This window comes from Camelina sativa, chromosome 20, assembly GCF_030686135.1.
Source record: "Camelina sativa cultivar CO46 ecotype springtype chromosome 20, ASM3068613v1".
Lineage (NCBI taxonomy): Eukaryota > Viridiplantae > Streptophyta > Magnoliopsida > Brassicales > Brassicaceae > Camelina > Camelina sativa.
Window position 1 is genome coordinate 33,074,075 of NC_141899.1, and position 26,255 is coordinate 33,100,329.

At 38.8% G+C, this 26,255-nt stretch overlaps 2 protein-coding genes and 1 pseudogene across 2 annotated transcripts; all 3 read left to right on the plus strand.

Annotated features, from left to right (window-relative positions):
* Positions 1-8,054: 8,054 nt before the first annotated feature.
* Positions 8,055-11,999, plus strand: LOC104752217 (uncharacterized; annotated as a pseudogene).
* Positions 12,000-12,693: 694 nt separating this feature from the next.
* Positions 12,694-13,334, plus strand: LOC147919776 (uncharacterized). Its single transcript, XM_087503434.1, has 2 exons — positions 12,694-12,984; positions 13,055-13,334. The coding sequence occupies exons 1-2, from the start codon at positions 12,793-12,795 to the stop codon at positions 13,292-13,294; spliced, it is 432 nt and encodes a 143-aa protein (XP_087359560.1). The 5' UTR covers positions 12,694-12,792; the 3' UTR covers positions 13,295-13,334.
* A 3,435-nt stretch (positions 13,335-16,769) lies between these two features.
* On the plus strand, positions 16,770-18,459 carry LOC104771800 (uncharacterized). The gene is made up of 2 exons (XM_010496382.3): positions 16,770-17,463; positions 18,057-18,459. Exons 1-2 carry the CDS (start codon positions 16,969-16,971, stop codon positions 18,225-18,227), a joined length of 666 nt encoding a protein of 221 aa, XP_010494684.1. The 5' UTR covers positions 16,770-16,968; the 3' UTR covers positions 18,228-18,459.
* Positions 18,460-26,255: the final 7,796 nt, after the last annotated feature.

Genomic DNA, 26,255 nt, shown 5'->3' on the forward strand with positions numbered 1-26,255 from the left:
ATTTGTTCCATATATATTGCAAAATTTACAATAAATAGACTCATTGCTATGTTGTCGTATTAATGCAACATTATTTTTGTAGTAAATTTGTCGTATAATTGTAACGTATGTTTGCAACTTCCATTTGTTACAAATTTTTGCCACAGAAAAAATATAGCAAATATTATTACAAATTTGCAACCAAGTAATATATTGATATATGTGTTGTATTAATGCAACAATATTTATGCAGCAAATTAGTGGTATAATCACGACGGTCTAATGCAACTATATATTGTCGTAAATAAATGCTACGTAAAATATAAAGCAAAAAATATTCCAAATTTGTAGTAATTATTTTTAAATATATGCTCGTCGCATATATTTTTTGACGATGCTCACAACTAAAAATGTTGCAAAAATATTGCCACCACAATGGGCTGGTTCTTGTAGACCTATAATAGGACTTGATGGTACATTCTTAAAGGTTGAATCTCATTAGCTTGAATCTCTTATAACTTAACATTCTCATTAGCTTGAATCTCTTACTTAGTGCTATTCATATCAGATTGCAAAGGATGCAAAGAAGGCAAAGAAGGACCCTCAAGAGACGATCACAATCACACAACCCTCGAAAGCAACACAAAAGTAGAGTTTCTAGGTTTTTATGGTAACAAGCATTTGAATGTGTTGTCCTATTTTTTGGAGTTATGACAACAACATTATTGCCGATTCGGATGTATGTTTTGGTTTATTATTGACAACAACTAGACTTTCAATGATCTGACAATTTTCATTTGCTTTTCTTGCTTCTCTTTTCATTACGAACAACACAAACACAAATTAAGAGTTTAAAGATAACAACACAAAACCAATCAGGGTCTTAACATAACAATAGAAATACATAAATCAAACACATCATACAACCTTTCCACACAACCACGCGACCGAAACTGCCACAACCACAAGTATGCAAACCTTGTTCATGCTCGACTTTTTCAAACTCTCCACCGTTAGCTCTTGCTGAATGATCTCATTCATCTCTTGTTTCATCTCCTGAATGAACTTGTTTTGGATCTGTATATTGTCCACCATCATCTTTCTTAGATCATTGACATTTTCTAAGAGCTGCTTATGTTTGCTTTCAATCATTTTTATCTCCTCAAGAAGAGCATCATCAACCCAACGAAACATGTGTTTCTCCTTTTTATCCTAACATCATGTCCGGATCGGAGAATCAATCATCAACACCAAGTGACGTGCCAAGGTCAATAGAGGCCTAAGGCAAATAATAAAAATGTAGCTTCTCACATTCTATTTTTGAGAAATTTTTTATCTTATTTTTAGTACAAAAAAGGTAATATTGCTCATTTTCAAAACAAATTCCTAAAAAGCATGATTTAGTAGCTAATGCATAGGAAAACATACAAATTTTCCATAAATGTAAATGAATATGAGTCTTTTTTCTAAACAAAAGTCCTATAACCTTACATAAAAATGTATGTTCAGCCTAATTTAGGAAAAAATGTGGCATATTATTTATGTAATTTTTATGTGGCCTAAGGCAAATGCTTTTTTTTTACATACCTAAGGCACGGCTCTGTCAACACCGATGCAAAATATTTGATAAATTCAAAAAACCAACACATAAATCAAATTACCTTCACGCCCTGCGCGCATCTGTAGAATCTCCGATATGGATTCTCATCTGTGATAAACAGGTTTTCACCCAGGGTATCAATTCCCTATGCATTTGTAGTACAAAGGGTTATCAATCCAAATGGTTGTTTATTGCTAGCAGGAAGGATATGATCAGAACAGTGAAAGTCAAGCCAAGCAAATAGGGTTTTATACTAACAATCCTAAAGTGATAAAAGAAAAGAGAGTAAACAAAGAACCACACGACCTAAGCACTCGATGCAAGCATTCGAGTACAGGATCGGGTGGGGTGATCGAGTAAGCAAATGAAATATGAACGACTCAAGGTATTACTCGATGCAGGTTATCGTGTGCCTGATCGGGTAAGAGATCGAGTAATGAAAGAAAATGCAAGCAATTAAAATATGAAAGCTTCTAAGGATGGGTAATCGAATCCTAAGTATTCTTGACCAGTAAAGATGCCTTACATGCCTCAAGCAAATATTTCATAGACAATGAATCTCTAAAACCTTGTTAACACACTCTCGCACTAGAAACAATCAACCTTGATCACTCCCGTACCTAACTCTCGTTGGATAAACATGACCAAGCAGGCATTAAGATCCGATTCATTATTTTCAGTAAACCCCTTACTCATCTAATCTCTTAGGCTAAGTGAGTAAACTTCTAGCATTGGTTGATTTAATCATCTCATCTACACCTCTCGGTGGTAAAACACCTAAGATCTAATCTCACCCTCTCGGGCTGTTGACAGCATTAAGAACACCAACCTAGAAGGAAATCTATCGAACACATACAATCAAACTAAGGCATCCTAACCGATCAAGAACACAAAATCATCTATCCCATCCCTAGAAACTTTACTACACTACTTGGCAATCATGTCAAGAAACATAACAACAAATATAAACGAGAATTGCATTATATTAAACGATAAAGTAGAAGGATAAGAGTACAAGATACAAAGCTAGAGAAATGATAAAAAGTAATGAAATAAAATCTAAAACAAAAGGGCAAAATGTTTGAGTCGCTCAGTTCTCTCACAGAAGCTCTCGCTCTCTGGTTTGAGGGTCTGCGGCGTGCTCGTTTGCGAGGAAGGAGAGGAGGAGTTTATATATGGAAACCCCTTTGACCTAGCTTCCCAGACCTGCCCGATGGTCTACTCGATGGGGTACACGATGATGAAGTCAGGTTACTCCTTGGGTAGATCTTCGGGTTGTTCTTCCGGCTCTTGGATCCTCCTCGATCGTGTTGGGGTTCGGACTTGTTCTTCCAGCTCGATGGCTCCTTTGGGTACATGCTCGAGTTTGTCCTTGTTTTCCCCCATTTTAGGCTCTTAAGCACATGTTTTCATCCAAAACATGCAAATACAAAAATGCAACACCCTAAATGGCCTAAACGTGAATTCCTACAGTTAATGACCTAAAAATGCTAAGTTAAAGGTATGAACAATGCAAAATATGGACAAAAAAAGATGCTAAAAACATGTAAATTAGAGAGTTATCAATTTGTCTTCAAAGTGAACGTTGTTCTTTCGTTACCACACCAGCACCTACTTGGAACTCCTCTGTGAGTAGTTCTCGAAGTCAAATGAGATGAATCAGATGACGAAAAATGGCTCATACTTCTAGTTAAAGAGAAATAAACAAACAGAGATAAAGAAGATGGAAATTGAACAAACGGACGAAGAACTCGATTTTCTCGGACTCGAGGAAGAATAAGAAGAAGAAGAAGAGAAAAGGAACCCTAATTTCTAGTTATCCCCAAATCGATTTGGTCTTATTGGGTTTCATAACGGGTAAATAAAATTATTTCGGTCGGATCTCATATTTTCGAGTCGGGTTAACAATAGCGGTACAATAATTACAAAATACAGTAGAACCTCTATAAATTAATACTTTTTAAATTAATACTCGCTATAAATTAATAAATTCTTCCGGTTCCAAGTTGGGCCGGTGTAAAAAATGACACATTTCGATAAATTAATAAGATAATAATTTTTTCGGAAATCCTATGTAAAAATATGGTCCCATTAATATTATAAATTAATAATCAAGCTAATATTGATATATATATATATATATATATATCTAAGAAAATCTAGTGAAATATGACTCTACTGTTGTTTCCATATTCTTGAATTTGCATTCTTATTGGAACTCATCTCTAATCTTTTTCATTGCCGTCTTCTCAAATCGCATCCAAAAATTATGGAGAATCCTAAATGCGATAATTGCTTCCTTACATGTATTTGATTCTAAAATTACCACAATATATTCTTTGACTTAATCATTACCATGAATGATAGTAGCAATTTCTTATAAACTCTAAACTTCTAACATTTATCATTTTTACCTAAACTCTAAACTTAACAATTATGATAGCCAAGATAACAAAATTCTTTAATATTTTTAAAGTAACAAAATTTTTAAAAATATGAAAATTAAAAATCTCTTCATAAATTAATAAGATATTAATTTATCGTTAAATTAATAATTATTAATTTATCGATAAATTAAAACCTCTATAAATTAATAAAATTTTGTGGTCCCGACCTTATTAATTTATAGAGGTTTTACTGTATCGATTTTAAAACGCAAATCATTGATTTTTACAACCTTAATTTATTTTGGTTAATTAGATAAAACTTAATTAACATAGGTGGAATTGGACAGAATAAATATTTTCTAGGGTGAAATATGTAAAGCCTAAAAGTACGGGGTACAAGAGTTGAAACCGTGGCCTCCTACAGGCGAGACATAATCTCAGAAGTCCCTATAAAAATTTGACAAACCTCCTATCTCCCTCTCTATTCTTCATACCCTCACCTTTTTTAATAAGAGGTGGTGAGACGATTTTAGCCTTCTATTTTCATTGATTTAGATTAAATTTTTTAAATAAAAAAATAAATCCAGCTGCTCTTTCGACCCGAGAAACCCGACCTGGTTACTCTCACCTCTCAACCCAGCCGCCGGCGATTCTTCTGTCGTCCGAGCTCCTACTGTTGTCGTTCTTCACCAACTCGAGTTGAATCAAGTTGTTCTTCAAAATGCAGGTGCGTTACTTCACATTAGAGTAGCTTTTGGTTGAATTTGTTTTTGATTTGTAAATTTAGAAATTCAATTGGATTTAGATCGAAGAAAGCTTAGCACATTGGGTGTTTGACAAAGGTTTATGGGTCGATTGAGCTATCTATTAGATAAGAAAGGGATTTGGCTTTCGATTTCAGTGAATTAAGGAGATTAGAACTCGTTTACCATTCGATTCAATTTTGATAGGAGAGAGAGAAGGTGGTGAAACTGGTAATTTTAGTAAAACTAGTAGTACTACTAATTATGATTTTTTTTTATTGGTTGGTTTGGCAGGATACAATATGCGAGAACGTCAGCCTACATTTTAAATTTGAAGGTCGCATGTATAGTATAATGTTCAAGAGGAATATAACATTGTTGATGTTAAAAGCAAGGATACAGAGGAAGCTTGGGTTTGTTGAAAGTAACGTTCAGTTGCAGCTGAGCTACAAGCCACTATTGGTAGAAACATTGGAGCATTGTGAGCTTAATGATGATGAGGATGTTAATGTTTATCTAGACTCTGTTAATTATGAGAACTGAAGATGTATGTTGTTTGTGAATGTCATCCCTTCCGAGCCTCAGCCTGAGCAAGTTCCCATAGTGCCCATAGTGGACCAAAGTTCTGTTGGTATGAACTTTGAAAACCAACATGCGAAGGATGGTGAAATCGGACCTAACGCCATTGTTGTCTACGTAGGCAAAGAAAAGGCTGTAGAGGATGATTCTAATAAAGAGGGTGAAGATGTATCACGTGATGAAGGTGATGAATATACTGAGCCACGCCCTGTTGTAGAACCGTGTAAGTATATTGAACCATGGGATGACGGTTTGGGTCTGACTAAACTTCAAGAATTTCCAAACAAGAAGGCATTGCAAGATGTGGTGGATAGAGCTTCATTCGCTAACTGTTTTAGTTTTGAAATAGTAAAGTCGGACAAGGTGCATTATGTGGTCAAATGTCCTAAAGAAGGATGTAACTGGGGTTTAGGAGGTGGTAGGATTCGAGATACATATATTTTCTCGATTAGAAGGCACAACAAGATGCATACATGCTCTCGGGCTAGTCAAAGTTCAAGCAACAGTAAGAGACAAGGCACTCCACAATTAGTTGCTTCTCTTTTACATGATGATTATCCAGGGCAAATGGAAACTCCACCTCCAAAAATTATCATGGATCTTTTAAAGACAAAATTAGGTGTTGCTATATCATATTCCACGGCATTGAGAGGGAAAAATCAAGCTGTTACTGATTTGAAAGGTAGCCCAGAAGAAAGCTACAAGATGTTGCGATGTTATCTGCACATGTTAGAGAAGGTTAATCATGGTACAAGATCATATGTGCATTGCAATGAGAATAATAAATTCATGTACTTGTTCATAGCTTTGGGAGCTAGCGTTGAAGGATTTAAAGTCATGAGAAAAGTTATAACTATGGATGCAACTTTTCTAAAGAACGGATATAAGGGTGTTCTTGTTTTTGCGTCGGCTCAAGATCCTAACCTTTACCATTATCCCTTGGCGTTTGGTGTTCTTGATGGTGAGAATGATGCAAGTTGGAATTGGTTTTTGGAGATTTTGAAAACCATTGTTGGAGATTCTTCTGAAATAATATTTATGACTGACACAAATACAAGTCTCATAAAAGCCATAGCTAATGTGTATCCTCTGGCTCATCATGGTTTTTGTATATGGCATTTATCCTAAAATGTGAAAGGTTATGCTCGTAACGTCAACAAAGACGTTGTTGCATGGAGATTCATGGAGTGTAGTAGGTTTTACACAGTGGCTGAGTTCAATATTGCTTACGCTTCTTTTATGACAAGATAACCTTCTGCTGCCAAGTATCTTGAAGAATCTACCCAGAAAGAAAGATGGGCAAGATGTGTTTTTCCAGGAGATAGATACAATCTAGACACAAGCAACTGTTGAATCGATGAATAGCGTATTTAAAGATGCAAGGAGGTACTCCTTGATACCCATGCTTGATGCAATACTTAAAAAATTCTCTGAATGGTTTAATGAACATCGGAAAGATGTTGTGTCTGGATCAGTCGCAAATAAATTGGTGCCTTTAGTGGAGAACTACTTACATGATTTATGGGCAACTGCTGAGAAACTAAAGGTGATAGAGCTAAATGGTTTCGAACTTGAATACAATGTCATTGACAGTTCCGGAAAGCCTTATTTGGTGAAGTTGCGATTGAGAAGTTGCAGTTGCAGGTTTTTCAATATACAAAAGTATCCTTGTGGGCATGCATTGGCGTCTTTCTTTACATTCTAAAAATATGGAGGTAAGGATATCGAGTTACATGAGTTGTGTTCTAAGTATTAGTGGACGGAGCTGTGGGCAATTGCATATTGCAGGACAATTTATTTAGTACCTGATAAGTCTCGATGGGATGTCCTTAATGAAGTCCAAGATATGCAGCTCTGAATCGTAAAATAAAAAGGGGAAGAAAGAAAACAAAAAGGTATGCATCTGCTGGGGAAAAACGACCAAAAAATTGACCTAAGACGCAGAATAAAAGGCGCTGGAGACAAGGACTCCAATGGTTGTTATTTGGAGATAATGTTTATGTTTAATTTACCTCTTCATGTATCAATTGTGTTTGGTTTGACTAATCTCTACTTTTTTATGGCATAACTCCCTCTTGAAACTTAATTTCAAGTTTATTAATGTTTTCTTCTTTCAAAATATGTGTATATAAGAGAGTAGAACTGGCACAACTAAGATAAAACTGGTAAAAATGGTAAAATTGGTACTACTGAAAATAATAAAATTGGTACTACCTAAAACCAGTGTTGACAATACATATTGTATAAATGTTCTACATAGGTTTCTACTATAAATGAATAATTTTCCAAAATATACTAATTTTAATTTATTTATGAAAGATCTCAACAAGTGTTTCCTTACACTTTTAATGTCACTTTGTAAATAATAACCAAGTAAGCATGAAAAAGTTATAGAATTATAAGTTTTAACTTATGAAGTTGCAAAAAGCTTGTAATTGTATGTTATTTAAGTTTAATCAACTGTAAAACCAAAAAAAGTAATGCTAAGGTTTAGTATAACTAATTAAACTGAGAAACCTCTAAAGTACAACTATTTGCAAGTTTAGTGCAACTGCATTAATCTGTAAAACTGTGTGTGAACACGCAGTGTGAACGCACACATCATTTACACGTGGCCAGAATTTTGTTTTTCTTTCTTCACCACAGCCCCAAAGATTTTTCTTCTCATTCTCATCCATTCATTCATTTTCTTCGATACTGAAAGTCTTCTCTTTTCTCATCTTGAAAGTCGAATTCTAGATCTATAATTTCTCTCCTTCTCAAACTATGGAACAATTTGAGGCCGACCCATACTATGCTGATCAGAAGAGGGCGAGGAAGTTAGAAGCGTTGCGACAAGCCATAGCCGATGGTGATTTGGGCATGCCTCGAATTTGCCCATGTGGCGACCGAATCGTCGAAGAGATCTCTCCAACAGAAACAGAGAAAAAGAGATGGTTTACTTGCATTAAGTATAAGGTAAATTAAATTAAATCAAATACAATTGAGAGATCTGAGTATGATGTCTGTTCATTGATATATTTTGCAGGATGATGGATTGCACAGGCGGAAAATTTGGGCTGATGCAATTGAAGAAGAAACCCAAAGCTTAAGGAAGGATGTTGATAACCATTGGGAGAGATTGAAGGAATACTCGTTCTCCCTCTCACTTTCGCTTGTACTCCTTCTCAAGTTATCTGCCGAGTTCGAACTTCCCTCCTTATCTTCTTCTTCTTCTCCTCCTTCATCGTCTTTTTCTTCCCCTTCTTCTCCTTCATCGTTTTCTTCTTCCCCTTCATTGTTTCCTTCTTCTTCTCCATCACTTGATTCCACAGAAGTAGATCTCTCGTTATCTCCTCCTTCTTCATCATCTTCTTCTCGATTACTTGATTCCGGAGTACTGGATTTTGCTTTCTCTCCTTCGTTCGCATTTTCTCCTTCGACCACCGGATTGGGTTCCTCCGAAACTCGAGTTTCACTTTCTTCCGCCACCGTACTCAAAGCTCTCTCTCCTCCTACTGTCGTCGGACTCAAACCCGACACACCTACTTCCGGCGAATTGGATTTTGCTTTCGAACCACCATCTCCTTGTGAGATCTTCTTTTCTTTCAAACACTCACTCCTCCTCACACGACCCCCCTTGTTTTCACCATCTTCTTACTTGATTTTTGGTTGATTGAAAGAAATCAAGAAAACCCTAGTTCTACAGTTTCACCCCAATCGATTCGAGTTTCCCGAAGAAAGAGAAGAGTGACGAGAGAGAGTGGTTTTAAACGAGTAAACGTCTCAGAAGTCCTTAAAATTTTTTGACAAATCTCCTATCTCCCTCTCTATTCTTCATACCCCCACCTTATTCAATAATACTCGATGAGACGATTTTACCCTTTTTGTTTTACTGAATTAGATTAATTTTTTTAAATAAAAAAAAACAAAAACTCTCAAACCCAGCTTCTTTCGACCCGAGAAACTCACCCGACCTCTCTCAACCCAGCCGCCGGCGATTCTTCCGTCGTCGGAGCTCCTACTGCTGTCGTTCTTCACCAAATCAAGTTGCATCAAGTTGTTCTTCAAAATGCAGTTGCGTTACTTCACTTTAGAGTTGCTTTTGGTTGAATTTGTTTTTGATTTGTAAATATAGAAATTCAATTGGATTTAGATCGAAGAAAGCTTAGCACATTGGGTGTTTTACAAAGGTTTATGGGTCGATTGAGATATCTATTAGATAAGAAAGGGATTTGGCTTTCGATTTCAGTGAATTAACTCGATTAGAACTCGTGTACCATTCGATTCGATTTTGATAGGAGAGAGAAGGTGGTGAAACTGGTAATACTGATATTTTTAGTAAAACTAGTAAAACTAGTAGTAGTACTAATTATGATTTTTTTATATTGGTTGGTTTGGCAGGATACAATATGCGAGAACGTCAGCCTACATTTTAAATATGAAGGACGCATGTATAGTATAATGTTTAAGAGGAATATAACATTGTTGATGTTAAAAGCAAGGATACAGAGGAAGCTTGGGTTTGTTGAAAGTAACGTTCAGTTGCAGCTGAGCTACAAGCCACTAATGGTAGAAACATTGGAGCATTGTGAGCTTAATGATGATGAGGATGTTAATGTTTATCTAGACTCCGTTAATTATGAGAAGCGAAGATGTATGTTGTTTGTGAATGTCATCCCTTCTGAGCCTCAGCCTGAGCAAGTTCCCATAGTGCCCATAGTGCCCACAGTGCCCACAGTGCCCATAGGGGACCAAAGTTCTGTTGGTATGAACTATGAAAACCAACATGCGAAGGATGGTGAAATCGGACCTAACGCCATTGTTGTCTACGTAGGCAAAGAAAAGGCTGTAGAGGGTGATTCTAATAAAGAGGGTGAAGCTGAATCACGTGATGAAGGTGATGAATATACTGAGCCACGCCCTGTTGTAGAACCGTGTAAGTATATTGAACCATGGGATGACGGTTTGGATCTGACTAAACTTCAAGAATTTCCAAACAAGAAGGCATTGCAAGATGTGGTGGATAGAGCGTCATTCGCTAACTGTTTTAGTTTTGAAATAGTAAAGTCGGACAAGGTGCGTTATGTGGTCAAATGTCCTAAAGAAGGATGTAACTGGGATTTATGAGGTGGTAGGATTCGAGGTACATATATTTTCTCGATTAGAAGGCACAACAAGATGCATACATGCTCTCGGGCTAGTCAAAGTTCAAGCAATAGTAAGAGGAAAGGCACTCCACAATTAGTTGCTTCTCTTTTACATGGTGATTATCCAGGGCAAATGGAAACTCCACCTCCGAAAATTATCATGGATCTTGTCAAGACAAAATTAGGTGTTGATATATCATATTCCACGGCGTTGAGAGGGAAAAATCAAGCTGTTACTGATTTGAAAGGTAGCCCAGAAGAAAGCTACAAGATGCTGCGATGTTATCTGCACATGTTAGAGAAGGTTAATCATGGTACAAGATCATATGTGCATTGCGATGAGAATAATAAATTCATGTACTTGTTCATAGCTTTGGGAGCTAGCATTGAAGGATTTAAAGTCATGAGGAAAGTTATAACTATGGATGCAACTTTTCTAAAGAACGGATATAAGGGTGTTCTTGTTTTTGCGTCGGCTCAAGATCCTAACCGTCACCATTATCCCTTGGCGTTTGGTGTTCTTGATGGTGAGAATGATGCAAGTTGGAATTGGTTTTTGGAGATGTTGAAAACCGTTGTTGGGGATTCTTCTGAAATAGTATTTATGACTGACAGAAATAAAAGTCTCATAAAAGCTATAGCTAATGTGTATCCTCTGGCTCATCATGGTTTTTGTATATGGCATTTATCCCAAAATGTGAAAGGTTATGCTCGTAACGTGAACAAAGACGTTGTTGCATGGAGATTCATGGAGTGTAGTAGGTTTTACACAGTGGATGAGTTCAACATTGCTTACGCATCTTTTACGACAAGATATCCTTCTGCTGCCAAGTATCTTGAAGAATCTACCCAGAAAGAAAGATGGGCACGATGTGTTTTTCCAGGAGATAGATACAACCTAGACACAAGCAACTGTGTTGAATCGTTGAACAGTGTATTCAAAGATGCAAGGAGGTACTCCTTGATACCCATGCTTGATGCAATACTTAAAAAATTCTCTGAATGGTTTAATGAACATCGAAAAGATGCTGTGTCTGGATCAGTCGCAAATAAATTGGTGCCTTTAGTGGAGAACTACTTACATGATTTATGGGCAACTGCTGAGAAACTAAAGGTGATAGAGCTAAATGGTTTCGAGCTTGAATACAATGTCATTGACAGTGACGGAAAGCATTATTTGGTGAAGTTGCGATAGAGAAGTTGCAGTTGTAGGTTTTTCGATATACAAAAGTATCCTTGTGTGCATGCATTGGCGTCTTTCATTACATACCAAAAATATGGAGGTAAGGATTTCGAGTTACATGAGTTGTGTTCTAAGTATTATTGGACGGAGCTGTGGGCAATTGCATATTGCAGGACAATTTATTTAGTACCTGATAAGTCTCGATGGGATGTCCTAGATGACGTCCAAGATATGGAGATCATACCTCCGAATCGGAAAATAAGAGGGGGAAGAAAGAAAACAAAAAGGTATGCATCTGCTGGGGAAAAACGACCAAAAACTCGACCTAGGACGCAGAATAAAAGGCGCCGGAGACAAGGACTCCAATGGTTGTTATTTGGAGATAATGTTCATGTTTGATTCACCTCTTCATGTATCAATTGTGTTTGGTTTGATAATTAATGTAAAACTTGGTTTGAAACTTAATTTGAAGTCTATTAATATTTTCTTCTTTCAAAATATGTGTATATGAGAGAGTAGAACTGGCAGAACTGGCAGAACTAAGATAAAACTGGTAAAAATAATAAAATTGGTACTACCTAAAATCAATACATATTGTATAATACATATTGTATAGTATAAATGTTCTACATAGGTTTCTACTATAAATGAATAATTTTCGAAAATATACCAATTTTAATTTATTTATTGAAGAATCTCAACAAGTGTTTCCTTACACTTTTAATGTCACTTTGTAAATAATTACCAAGTAAGCATGAAAAAAGTTATAGAATTATAAGTTTTAACTTATGAAGTTGCAAAAAGCTTGTAATTGTATGTTAGTTAAGTTTAATCAACTGTAAAACTAAAAAAAGTAATGCTAAGGTTTAGTAAAACTAATTAAACTGAGAAACCTCTAAAGTACAACTATTTGCAAGTTTAGTGCAACCGCATTACTCGGTAAAACTGTGTGTGAACACACAGTGTGAATGCACACATCTTTTACACGTGGCCAGAATTGCGTTTTTTCTTTCTTTTTTGACGATAGCATTGCGTTTTTCTTTCTTTCTTTCTTATTTTATCTTCACTCCAGCTCATTCTCCATTCTCAGCCATTCATTCATTTTCTTCTTCGAAACCTAAAGTACACCGAGTCCTCCTTCTCTCATCTTCAAAGTCGAAGATCCTAGATCTATTTCTCTCCTTCTCAAACTATGGAACAATTTGAGGCCGACCCATACTATGCTGATCAGAAGAAGGCGAGGAAGTTACAAGCATGGCGAGAAGCCATAGCCGATGGTGATTTTGGCATGCCTCGAATTTGCCCATGTGGCAAACGAATCGTCAATGAGATCTCTCCAACAGAAACAGAGAAAAAGAGATGGTTTACTTGCGTTAAGTATAAGGTAAATTAAATTTAATCAAATACAATTGAGATACCTGATTTTGTTAACTGTTCGTTGATATAATTTGCAGGATGATGGATTGCACAGGCGGAAAAATTGGGCTGATGCAATTGAAGAAGAAACCCAAACCTTAAGGAAAGATGTTGATAACCATTGGGAGAGATTGAAGGAATTTGAACCCCATCATACTAAGATCTATAATTTGCAGATGGAGCTTAAGGAGAAGAGTGACGAGATTGCCAAACTAAAGGAGGAGTTGGCGTTGCTTACCACTCGAGTCGATCTCCTGGATAGGTTGTGTTTCGATTGATATTATCTGAGTCGATCTCATTCTACGTTGGTTTAAAACTTGTTGAATCAGATTCTGTTTCTTATATTTTCCTTGAATTCTCTTGTTGAATCAGTTTCTTATCTTTCATGTGACTTCTCTTGTTTAATCATGATGTTCTATGTGACTTCTAGGATTATGCCTCCTTCTTGAATTGAATCATGTTCTATATTTTTCTTATATGAATTCTCTAGTTTTTGTTTAGTTTTACGTAGTTTTACCAAAAATACGAACGGAAAATCCAAGAAAATAACGTATTTTTACATAGTTTAACTAGTAATACCAGTACCAATCGCAAATCCAACAAAATAACGAAGTTTTACATAGTTTTACTAGTACTACTATGACAAATCAAAGAAAATAACATAGTTTTACTACTTCTTAGACCTTTTCCTCTTCGTCCCTCTCCCTCCTTCTTGCGAAGTACTCGGTTGCTCATCAGCTACATGCGCCTGACATGAAACCAAATTTTGTTAACACCTTCTAGTATTATCAAGTATTACTATAGTATTACGAAGTATTACCTTTGGTTTCTCTTGCTCTTTCACATATACTTCCAACGGTTCGATCCTTTTTTCAAGCCCATCAATCTTCGCCGAAATGTTATCGAACTGGGTTTTCATATCCTGCTTCATGGTCTTTAGAAGATCCACCAACTCAATAGTATCTTCTCTCGGTTGTTCATTGGCGACTATTTCCTCATTCGCATCGTTTTGTCCTGAACGAGTAGCCACATCGGCTGTGTACATCTCCTCCAAAAGTACAGGTAGTCCTCTACGAAGGCGCCACATCCAATTGGCAACAACGACATCATGGGTATCCTCTTCCTCAGCTTCTTCCATGATTAAATCGAGAAGAGGAATTTCTTCATCATTATGAGGGATCACACTAGCAATTGCCTGTGTAAACGACCTACTTTATATACATTACAAACCAATTTATTCAAATGATTAATAATGGCAATTGCTAGGATAACTAACCGTTGTTGTACCAAGTGTATCACCAATATTCTTTAGAGGAAAACCTTTCTGACCGGTCCTCTTAAATTTCCTCCTGCACATCCTAGGACAACTTGCATCCGCCTCAGGAATTTGGTCAACGTAAGTGTTCGCCAAAATTGGAACTGCCTCAAATAGTAAAAACTACACAACACAAGGAAAAAAACTAAAATCAGCTTCACTTATAAGAAATATCAACAATGAGAAAACTTCAAATTTTAAACTAACTAACCTCCAATGGAATACAGAAACCGGGAACAGGCCATAATGCATTCTCTTTAACCACGACCCCACAAAAACCTAGATCATTCACTGCGCTTACAACAAAATCATCGATACCCATTGCATCTCTCCCCGAGTCTTTTGTATAGCCTGCAATGATGCTTCCTAAAAAGTAGAGAACCGCCATCTTCAACCTATCACGAGTACGATCTGGTTGCATTACCAATAGGTGTCTCCTCACATCTTCAAGTGTAATCTTTTTTTTTCGTAAAAAATATTTCCTTCGAAACACGGTACCGCCGGCTTCCTTGTAATCAAGTGGATAACACCGACAATCTAATCCAGACATCAAAGCATGTTCTCTCAGACCATACCGGATTGGAACACCATTCACAACAAACCATGCTTCCTTCTTTTTTTCGATTTTAGCCGTTCGAAGTAAGAGCATCCACATTCCCATAAGCTTGTGGTTTCGTTCCCTTGGCATGTGAAAAATGTGCTTGAATTGTGGATGATTCTCAAACCAATCCCTCTCAGAACTAGTTAGTGGATGCTCTAATTTATCCAGCGTTTTCAAAGTTTCAAAAATATGACACCTAGTCGATAGCTTGATTTTCTTGTTGTACTGGCTAGGCTCGAAGTGCATTCCTAAAGGTTTCATCGCTTCTGTTTCCTCTGATTCCTGCAACAATATCAGTTTTATATGAGTTATACCAATTATACAACAACTAGTTCTACCAGTTCTACTAGTTCTACACCACCTAGTTGTACCAGTTCTACTAGTTCTACACCCAATAGTTGCACAAGTTCTACTAGTTCTACACCAATAGTTGCACCAGTTCTACTTGATCAATTTCAAATTCCAATGAGTTTTCAAATTCCGAACGAATGACACAGACTTGTTGTACTTACACTTGCATCGTTGTCCTCCTCGTGCTCCATCTCACTTTCGCTTGTACTCCTTCTCGAGTTACCTGCCGAGTTCGAACTTCCCTCCTTATCTTCTTCTTCTTCTTCTTCTCCTTCATCGTCTTTTTCTTCCGATTCTTCTCCTTCATCGTTTTCTTCTTCCCCTTCATCGTCTTTTTCTTCCCCTTCTTCACAATCTTCTCCTTCATCGTCTTTTTCTTCCGATTCTTCTCCTTCATCGTTTTCTTCTTCCCCTTCATCGTCTTTTTCTTCCCCTTCTTCACCTTCTTCTCCTTCATCGTTTTCTTCTTCCCCTTCATCGTCTTTTTCTACCCCTTCTTCACATTCTTCTCCTTCATCGTTTTCTTCTTCCACTTCATCTTTTTCTTCTTCCCCTTCATCGTTTCCTTCTTCCCCTTCATCGTTTCCTTCTTCTTCTCCATCGCTTGATTCCACAGAAGTAGATCTCTCGTTATCTCCTCCTTCTTCATCATCTTCTTCTCCATTACTTGATTCTGGAGTAGCGGATTTTGCTTTCTCTACTTCGTTCGCATTTTCTCTTCCGACCACCGGATTGGGTTCCTCCAAAACTCGACTTTCACTTTCTTCCGCCACCGTACTCAAAGCTCTCTCTCCTCCTACTGTCGCCAGACTCAAACCCGACACACCTACTTCCGGCGAATCGGATTTTGCTTTCGAACCACCATCTCCTTCTGAGATCTTCTTCTCTTTCAAACGCTCACTCCTCCTCCTCACAAGACCCCCCCTTGTTTTCACCATCTTCTTACTCTATTTTTGGTTGATTGAATGAAAACGAGAAAACTCTAGTTCTACAGTTTTACCCAAATCGATTCGAATTTCCCGAAGAAAGAGAAGAGTGACGAGAGAGAGAGCAGTTTTGTTTTTAAAAAAAAACCGATTCAGTTTTTTGGTGGATACTACTCAGGTATTTTTTGTAAATATCTAATTTTTCTATGGACAAGAGTGTAAAACAACACATTCTCGATTTAAAAAAAAAATCAAAAATAAATGCCAAAAAAGAAAGGGACTTTTGAGATTGTCAGAAATGTTTTAGGGAGTTCTGAGACGAAAACTCGGTTTTAAACATAAATTTTATAGTTTTTTTTTTAAAAGATATCGATTCAGTTTTTTGGGTTTTAGATCCGATTTCGTTTGGTTGGATGGATACTACCCAGATATTTTTTGTAAATATCTTAGTTTTCTTTGGATAATAATGTAAAACAACATATTTTCGATTTAAAAAAAAAAAAAAAATGCCAAAAATGAGGGTAACTTTAGAGGTTGTCAGAAATCATTTAGAGACTTCTGAGATGAAAACTCCCTACATGCAACCCTTATAATGTAATTTAAAAACGAACCCGATCGTAATTAAAATTAAACCGGGACGAGATCCACGTCAGCAGCACGGTTACACCGCCATCGTTTTCATTTACTTAAAAAACCCTCCGTACGATTTTCTCCCTCGACGAGACGTTGACTAAAAGTCAAACAGCATTACCGGGATCAATGGCCGGAACGATTAAGCTCTTCTCCGTACTATTCCTCATCCTGACAGTCTCATCTCCATCACCAATTTTCGTAAATGCCTTCACTTTCCCATTCTCATTCACACAATACAAAACCCTAATCTCAATCTCACGATCCCTCCTTCTCCGCGTCGCTAACCTACGCGCTTCACGCGGAGACGCATTGGGTTCGTCTCGTATACGAGCGATGGCTGAAGAGATCGATCGTGGATTAGGGTTAGGGTTTTTGAGCAGAGCTTGGTCTGTTGGGTGGGATTACATGTGGAACTACGCTTGGAGAAAAGGTGGTGGGATTGACTACGGTGAGATGTATGGTGCGATTGGTGATCTCAATGAGCTTATGGGTTTAGTTACGGAGTTTAATCGAGCTGAATCTAATGCTGGTAAAGCGAGCGCTGTTGCTCGGAGCTATGGCAAAGCTCTTCGTGTTTCGAAAAAATTACTTAATCGTCTTCTCAGAATCTTTGGTAAATCGGTATGTGTTCGTAAAAACCCTTAAAGTATTGATCTTTAGATTCATTACATTAGACAAAACAAGTAGAGAAAGAGTGATACTTGAGTCATCGAGTTGTTCTGTATTTATGTGATGAGTTGGTGAGCTTGAGAGGTGTCTCTTCTATTATTAGATCCCAAGTTCACTTTGATTCTGTTAACAGAGAGTTGTTACACCAAGATCTGCTTGAAGTAGAGGAAAGAATGATACTTTGTCCGTTTACTGTAAAAATGTGTACTGTGGCTTATTTATTGTTCGTTTCTAGTGATGATATACTACTTGACTACTTGTTCTGTATGCGGAAAGTGAGCTTGAGAGTTGTCTGTTTTATTAGGTCTCAAGCTCACTTTGATTCTCGTAACATATACAATATCATAGTTGAGAGACTTCATTTTTTTGTTTGTGTTGGCTCAATCACTAATAAGTTGTTCCTTGCTTTGCTTTGATCTCTCCTAGAGGACATGTTTGCTATTGAAGTTGGTCTTTGTCTAGATTCATTTGATAGAGTTTTACTGTTATTGTGTAGGCTGAAAACTTATGTACATTGTTGTGTGTTCTCGTTTTGTGATTATTAGGGTGCATTGAGGGAGTTTTGGGAGATGATACAAGCTGAAGTAGTTGATGGAGAGTTATTACAAGACTGTCTCGAAGTGGGTGGCAACGACGTTAAGAGTTTGCTTCAAATAGCTAAAGACATGGCTCTTCAGTTCTTTTCTTCTCAAAGCCGTTCCTCAGATGAATTATAGCTACAAAGCAGGAGTGCTTTCACGTACGTTTCTTCTTTCCATTTTGTTCCACATCGGATATGTGACGTTGTACAATATTATGCATTAGCCAAATCCTCTAGGAAAAATCTCCGAGAACCGTTTTGTTCGTTACATATTTTGCTAGATAAGTTTAAGGAATATATAGACTAGAAATTCAAGATCTCAGGACATTTTGATAATAGAAAAGTGGGTTTAGATTAATGTAATACCACAAGGAACCTCGAGTTTCTAGTCTATGAATCTTTGAAAAAACACAAGTCTACCGACATCTAGACCAATTACAATATCCAACATTTCTGTGATTGGTTAAATCTTCTATTCATAGTGAATATTGTATTGATAAAGCAAGTTAAATTCTTCTGTTTCATGGTTCTCATTTGCCTGCCTCTATTGTTGAGTAGAGTTCATAAATACAACAACCATGTGGTTGTTGAATGGTGGACTAGATCTGAAAAAATCAGTTTTATATTCAGAATATTTCTTTTGTTTGAACATGTTTGCTTTTTTTAACTAATTAGTCTCTGTCATAATCCAAATCCATTGATGAATGTCATCAATTTTTCATAGTAATCAGATTTATTTGATTTCTTTTTTTTTTCCTACTCTTTCCCTCATCTTATCAAAATCCATTTGGTGAGTGCTTGAATTAGGAATTTTGAATCTTGGTTGAGTGTTGCACAAAAAAAAAAAAAGGTTTGAGTAAATTTTGGGGTCCCAAAGTAGATTTTGCTTTTAAGGAACATATATCCAAAACAGAGGAAATGAAACTTTTAATACGTTCAACTACTCAAATTTAGTTCACCATGTCATGTCATGATGACGATCATCATACAGGGAACTCACACTCTGTCTTTCATTTAATGTTTACGTCCATCCTAACACATGGCAAATCCAGTAACATCATTCTTCACCGTTGATTCGACCAAGCGAAAGTGTAATCAGCCGTTAGATTTGAGATTTCTAGAATGAGAGGAACATGTCATGCAAGTGTGCAGCCTTCAAATCATGTTTTCATGTGTGTTACAACACTATGTTAATTTCATTTCTAAGGACTATTCATTTCTAAGTCTCCCGATATAAAGAGTGTTTTCTCTCCCAGGCACACTCCCCGAGGAGCCATGAAGAATGCTTTTGTCCGGATCTCACCCACTCTGCTCCCCCAATAGAAACCGACCCATCCTATTATCCACTGGACAAACGGTAACTTTCGACCATCTTTCTCAAATATCCTCACCGGAAACCTAGATCTGAAAGCCACAAACCCTCTTCTAATCGGTGTTTATGCTCTTGAGAAAACTGCATTTACTACCACCATTAACTGCAGCTACTCCTAACCAAGTGCCCACCCAAACCTTTTTAAAAAAACCACTATAACCGAAGCTTTTGGCCGCTTTTGTTTCCCGCTCTTACGAATAACCTCCACCCCTCCTCAAATCTGCAACAATCTACCCGCAATGTCCAGCCGTATTCCGCATCATTTGAAAGGAAAGGAGATCCAACAAGGCTTTTCCCCTCCACCCCGCAAGCGAATCAGAGCCCCTGAGCTCGACACTACAGATCTGATCCAGGAGAACTCCCTCACGCTCATAGGACGACTTACAAACCCCTCGATCCAGCGAATGTGGGCTCTCTTTCCGTTCCTTCTAAACCGCTGGAACCTCCATGGAAAAGCTGCAGGTGCAGATCTTGGACAAGGATTATTCTAGTTCACTTTTGAAACGGAGGATGACATTACTCAGGTCCTCGCTAACAGGCCTTACCACTTTGACCACTGGATGGTCATCCTCCAACGATGGGAACCGATTATCTCACCATCCTTTCCATCCCAAATACCTTTCTGGATTGAAGTCCAAGGCATCCCAAAACACTACTGGAAAAAGGAAATGGTGCTCTCCATAGGCGAAGCACTCGGTGAAATCTTAGATTGGGAAATTTCATCATCCTCCATCCTCCTCCAGCTCCTGTTAAATGGCATGGAACCACTCACAAAGGAAACTATCATCGAATTCTCGGATGGAAGTGAGGCTGTCGTGTGCCTGGAGTACAAAAATCTCAAGAATCACTGCTCCTACTGCCAAAGACTTACTCATGATAAATCAGTTTGCCCAGGTCTGCCAGACCAAAGGAAAGAACAAAACCTGCATTCAAGAGCAGCTGCCCCCTCGTCTACACAACAGACCTCATCCAGGAATTACTACACTCCTCAGGATAATTTCCTGCCACCACAAAGACAGACAAGATCCTTTGAGAACCATTCGTCTCAACGCCCAAACCAACAGTCTCGAAAAAGGCCTTACGCAGCAATAAGCTTAAATACTAGAAACGTACCTGACTTTCGTCAAACAGCACGCAACACAAGAGACCGGCAGGATCGCCTTGTTCGTCAAAGCTCCATAGCCAGATCAACCCACAGCCGAGAAGAGGTAACTCCACAGCAATACGGCCACAACAGTCCCCCTGCTCCACCAACTCGCAACCTACAATGGCGAGAAAAAACCAGATCATCAACTGAGATCCATGGTGAACCTTCTGTTTCGTCCAGAGCCAGACGTCCACCCCTGGAGAGAGAAGTTGCAAGCCCAGATCCCCCTACTCCACCCCCTGAAAATGCTCATATCCAGACGATCCAACACCAAGCCTCCCACCTTAAGCACCAGGAGCCTGAAACACAGACAAGGGAACAAATCATGAATGAGCTGCAAGAGATTACCATCCAATATATGTCCTGCCCTGACCCGGTCGAAAGTGCAGCGCGAAGAATGAGGGTGCTACAGACTGACTCTGTAAACCTTATGGAGGAGACTGCTAATTCGATCCTAGCCTCAAATCAAAAGACAAAAAACCATCTGCCTCTTCCTCCTCCAGACCAACCTGCCAATAAGCCCCTAAATGTCAAGGATACAACATCTTCTGCAATCCTGCAAAAGAATACAAGTGAAACCAGTAAGCGAGGACGCGGACGACCTCCTCTCCAAAAACAAACTGGGAAAACAAACCAACCTCTACGCGGAGCCAAACCCCAGAAAAGAATTCTTACACAAGGCTCTCCCAGGAAATCTCCTAATCGCACCTCATCTTCAAAGTCGGGCTTTTCAAAGTCAACTCAGAAGAAAGTCACCAAACAAGATGCGGGAAACCCCAGGGTCAGTGATCATTCAGCTGGAGAACCCTCGGGGACCCTCCCTGCCAACTCAAACCCTCCTAGAATCTCCTTGATCCCTGCTTCAAAGAAGAAGAAGGCGGATTTTCAGAATCCGCCAACCCCTCTTCCTTAAGAATTGTGAGTTGGAACTGTTGTGGGTTGGGGAACCCCATAACAGTCCAAAGAATCCGGGAAATGAGGAAAAAGATTTTCCCGGATATACTGTTTCTCATGGAGACAAAACACCAACCTGAAGCAGTTAAGAAAACCTTGCAGTGGCTTGACTATCCGAACTACCTTTTGGTTCCCCCTGAGACATCAGCTTCGGGTGGTCTTGCTCTCTTCTGGAAGGACAGTATAGAGTTAGAAATCCTAAAATCAAGCAACCACTTCATTGATTCAAAGATAAAAGCAAAAGGTAGAGAATTCTTTGCTACCTTTCTGTATGGAGAACCGGAGAGATCCAAAAGATTCCAGGCTTGGAACCAACTGCAAGAGTATGCTTTGAATAGGACTGATCCTTGGTTTTTGACTGGAGATTTCAATGACATTATCTGCAACGATGAAAAAAGAGGAGGACCATTGAGATCTAAAAGCTCTTTCACAGACCTACGTTCTTTTCTGTCTACGTGTGATTTATATGACCTGAAACACTCGGGGAACTTCCTCTCGTGGAGAGGACAGAGACACTCACATCTCGTAAGATGCCGTTTGGATAGAGCAGTAGCTAACAGCGAATGGATCCTAGCCTACCCGTCAGGAAGAAGCGAATACTTGCGTTTTGAAGGATCCGACCATCGTCCTCTAGTCTCCTCCTTCGATCCTGTTAAAAGATATCACAAGAGCCTATTCAGGTATGACAGACGACTCAGGGAGAACACTGAAGTAAGCATAATTGTGCTAAAGGCTTGGAACCAGGAACCCTCAGCCCCCATAGAGCATAGATTCCACCTGTGCAGACTAGCAATCATCAGATGGAGTCGAGACCAACACCAAAACAGCCAGAAAGAAATCTCATCTCTTAAAGACCAACTGGAAGAAGCAATGTGCGATGACACGGCCTGTCAAACCTTTATTGATTCTATTAACCAGAACTTAGTGTTAGCCTATAAGAAGGAAGAGGAATATTGGAAACAGCGGAGCAGGCAGCTATGTCTTACCTTAGGAGATAAAAACTCGGGCTATTTCCACGCGGCTACAAAAAACAGAAGGGCAATCAACAACATATCAGTTCTCGAAACCTCTGAAGGGGAAAAGGTCTATGAGGAAAAAGAAATTGTTAAAGTAGTTACTGACTATTACCAAGACCTCTTCGCGTCCCAAAAAGGAAATAGAAGTTCAGTGGTCCAAGAAGCCCTCACCCCCTGTGTAACCCAGGACATGAATGAGAGCTTGATAGCTATGCCAACTCCCCTCGAAATCCAACAGGCCTGCTTCTCGATCCACCCTGACAAAGCACCTGGACCCGACGGGTTCTCAGCCAGTTTCTTTCAATCAAATTGGCAATCAGTGGGTGATGCAATCATTGCAGAGGTCCAAGCGTTTTTTGTCTCAGGAGTCCTACCAAAAAAGATCAATCATACGCACATTAGACTCATTCCAAAAACTACTGTGGCACAAAAACTAGCAGACTATAGACCTATAGCCCTATGCTCAGTTTATTACAAGATCATTGCCAAACTTTTAGCCAAAAGGATGCAACCTGTTCTACATGCCTGTATCTCAGAGAACCAATCTGCTTTTGTTCCCCAAAGAGCCATCTCGGACAACGTCCTCATCACTCATGAATCTCTCTATTACCTGAAAACATCATGAGCAAAAAAGAGATGCTTTATGGCTGTTAAAACAGACATGAGTAAAGCATATGATAGATTGGAATGGGATTTCATTGAAGCAGCATTAAAACAAATGGGTTTCCATCCTACCTGGGTCAACTGGATCATACAGTGTGTTTCCACAGTCTCATACTCCTACCTCGTTAATGGCCAGGCTCAAGGTATAGTGAACCCTCGGCGTGAAATCCGACAGGGCGACCCGTTGTCACCATACTTATTCATCATTTGTAGCGAGGTGCTATCGGGGCTGTGTCTAAAAGCTCAGAGTCAAGGAAACTTACTAGGCCTACGAGTGGCTAAAGGAAGCCCTAGAGTGAATCATCTCTTGTTTGCAGATGACACAATGTTTTTCATCCGGTCTGACTACCACAGTTGCATGACACTCCGACGCATCCTGCAAAAATATGAAGCTGCATCTGGTCAAAAGATAAATCAAGCAAAGTCGTCTATCACTTTCTCAGCAAAAACTCCCGCAAGTGCAAAAGAGCTAGCCAAAAATATCCTCGAAATCCAAAAGGAGGGGGGTCAGGGTAAATACCTTGGGCTACCGGAATTGTTTGGGCGAAAAATTGAAGGATCTCTTCTCCTCTATCGTGGACCGAATTAAACAAAGAGCCCTAAGCTGGTCCTCACGGTTTCTATCCTCTGCAGGGAAACTAACAATGCTGAAATCTGTCCTCACAACTATGCCAACCTACACCATGTCCTGTTTCCAGCTTCCTGCATCACTCTGTAAGAGGATCCAATCAGCTCTCACGCGCTTTTGGTGGGACAAAAACACAGAAAAGAAGAAGATGTCATGGATTGCTTGGAGAAAACTAGCAAAGCCCGCAAAAATGGGAGGTTTAGGACTCAGAGATATAAAGCTTTTTAACAAGGCCCTTCTGGCAAAACTAAGCTGGCGAATCCTCACCAACCCACAGAGTCTATTGGCGAGAGTACTAAAAGGCAAATACTGTAAGGACTTATCTTTTTTGGATTCCTCTGCCCCAAACTCTGCCTCTCATGGATGGAAAAGCATCTGCATAGGCAAAGACCTCCTCAAGAACAACCTTGGAGTTTTAGTGGGCTCCGGAGATTGTACTCGACTGTGGAGATCCCCCTGGCTATCCTTATCTTCTCCACTAGCTCCAATGGGACCTCCAACGAAAGCCACTCAACATCTTACGGTTGCGGATCTGATAATTCCTGGAACCAACGAATGGAATTCAAATCTCATTAGAAACATCCTCCCTATGTACGAAGATGTGATCAAAAAGATTAAACCAAGTGGACAGGGGGCAAGAGATACCTGGGCTTGGCTACCAACAAAAGATGGCCAATACTCAGCAAAATCAGGTTATTTTGAGGCAACAAAGCTGGATCCAAAACCTCCTGAGGAAGAAAACTCGAGGGGTTTAGCTTCAGCCGGTTTTAATTGGCAACGTAATATATGAAACCTCAAAACTTCCCCGAAGACAAAACTGCTCATCTGGAAAGCTGTGCAAAATGCTCTCCCGGTTGGGGTAAACCTGAAGTACAGAAATATCACGGATTCTGCTGTCTGCCCCCACTGCAGTGAAGAGGAATCAGTCCTCCATCTCCTCTTCCTGTGTCCCTACGCAAAAAGCATTTGGTCAGCTGCTCCATTTCAAACAAAACCACACCTAGAGTCGATCAAGGATGTCAACCAAGGAATTGAAAAGGTAAATAATCTCTTATGCTTACCTCCAACAGGCATCGGATCTGGCCCGCTAGCTCCATGGATAATCTGGTCAATCTGGACAGCGAGAAACCAGTTGATCTTTAGCAAGAAACAAATCCCAGGCGAGGAAGCCTTGCACCTTGCTATGATCAGAGCAAAAGAATGGCAGGCTGCGCAAATCCCAGCCCTGTCCCCCCCCCAGGACCCCCAAAGCAGTGATCAAACCTCCGAACCCCCCCGGGACATACCAATGTTTTACCGATGCTTCCTGGAAAACTGATGGATCTGCAGGATTCGGCTGGATCATTAAAAACGCAGAAGGACAGGTTACAATCCGGGGAACCGCATCCTCATCCCACATAAACTCCCCTTTGATGGCTGAAGCGGCAGCAACTCTAATCGCGATTAGAGTTGCGATCGAATCGGGCATCGACTCTATCGCCTTCGCTTCCGACTCTCAAATGTTAGTCAAAGCACTGAATCAGAAGCTCCAGATCAAGGAACTTCACGGGACTCTACACGATGTCTTCGCTCTATCTGCATCTCTCAATTTCGTCTCTTTCAACTTTATTTCTCGTACCCTAAATCGCCAAGCTGATGCTTTGGCAAAGAAAGCCCTTGGGCTTCTTTGTAACAACACTTAATTTTCTATAAAAAAAAGGGTACTTTGTTTTGTTCAAAAAAGGACTATTCATTTTGCTTTTTTCACATGCATTGTGCTAAAAATAACCCAAACAAGCTCAGCTGTGAGTAAATTAGTTTAAAGAGAACTTGTCAAGTGATCAAAAATTCATAATATAGAGATTTGAACGTAAAACCTATTTATAATTAAAGTTTGAAGATTGTTTTACAATCCAGATTGGGAATATTGCAAAATGGGTAACCTGTGAACATTGATGAGATATTGCAATAATGGAATAGCATTATCAATATATATGATCATCAAACAAGAAAATAACACTGAGTTTGGATTCAAAAATGGGACCACTAAGAAAACCATACATTTTCAACCAAAAAACTACCGCAAATTTGAATTTAAAAAAAAAAGAGTTCATGAAAGTTTGGTTAGGAGTCTTAAATGATTGTATAAACTTGATAGTTTGTGATCTTTAAAAAAAAAAATCAAGTTTGTGGTATTATTTCAGAATAGTAATCTTTAGCTAATCTGTAAAACTGTCATAATTGTTGATAAGGAGCTTATCAAAGTTACACAATCACATAATAATGTAATTATGTCATTTAGCAATTCTACAAAGTGCAGTTATCAGAGCAGTAGTTAATCTTCAGTTTCCTTCTCGAGACAAGTTTTAGTAACTTTATTGAGCTTTGGTACATTTAGAGTAATC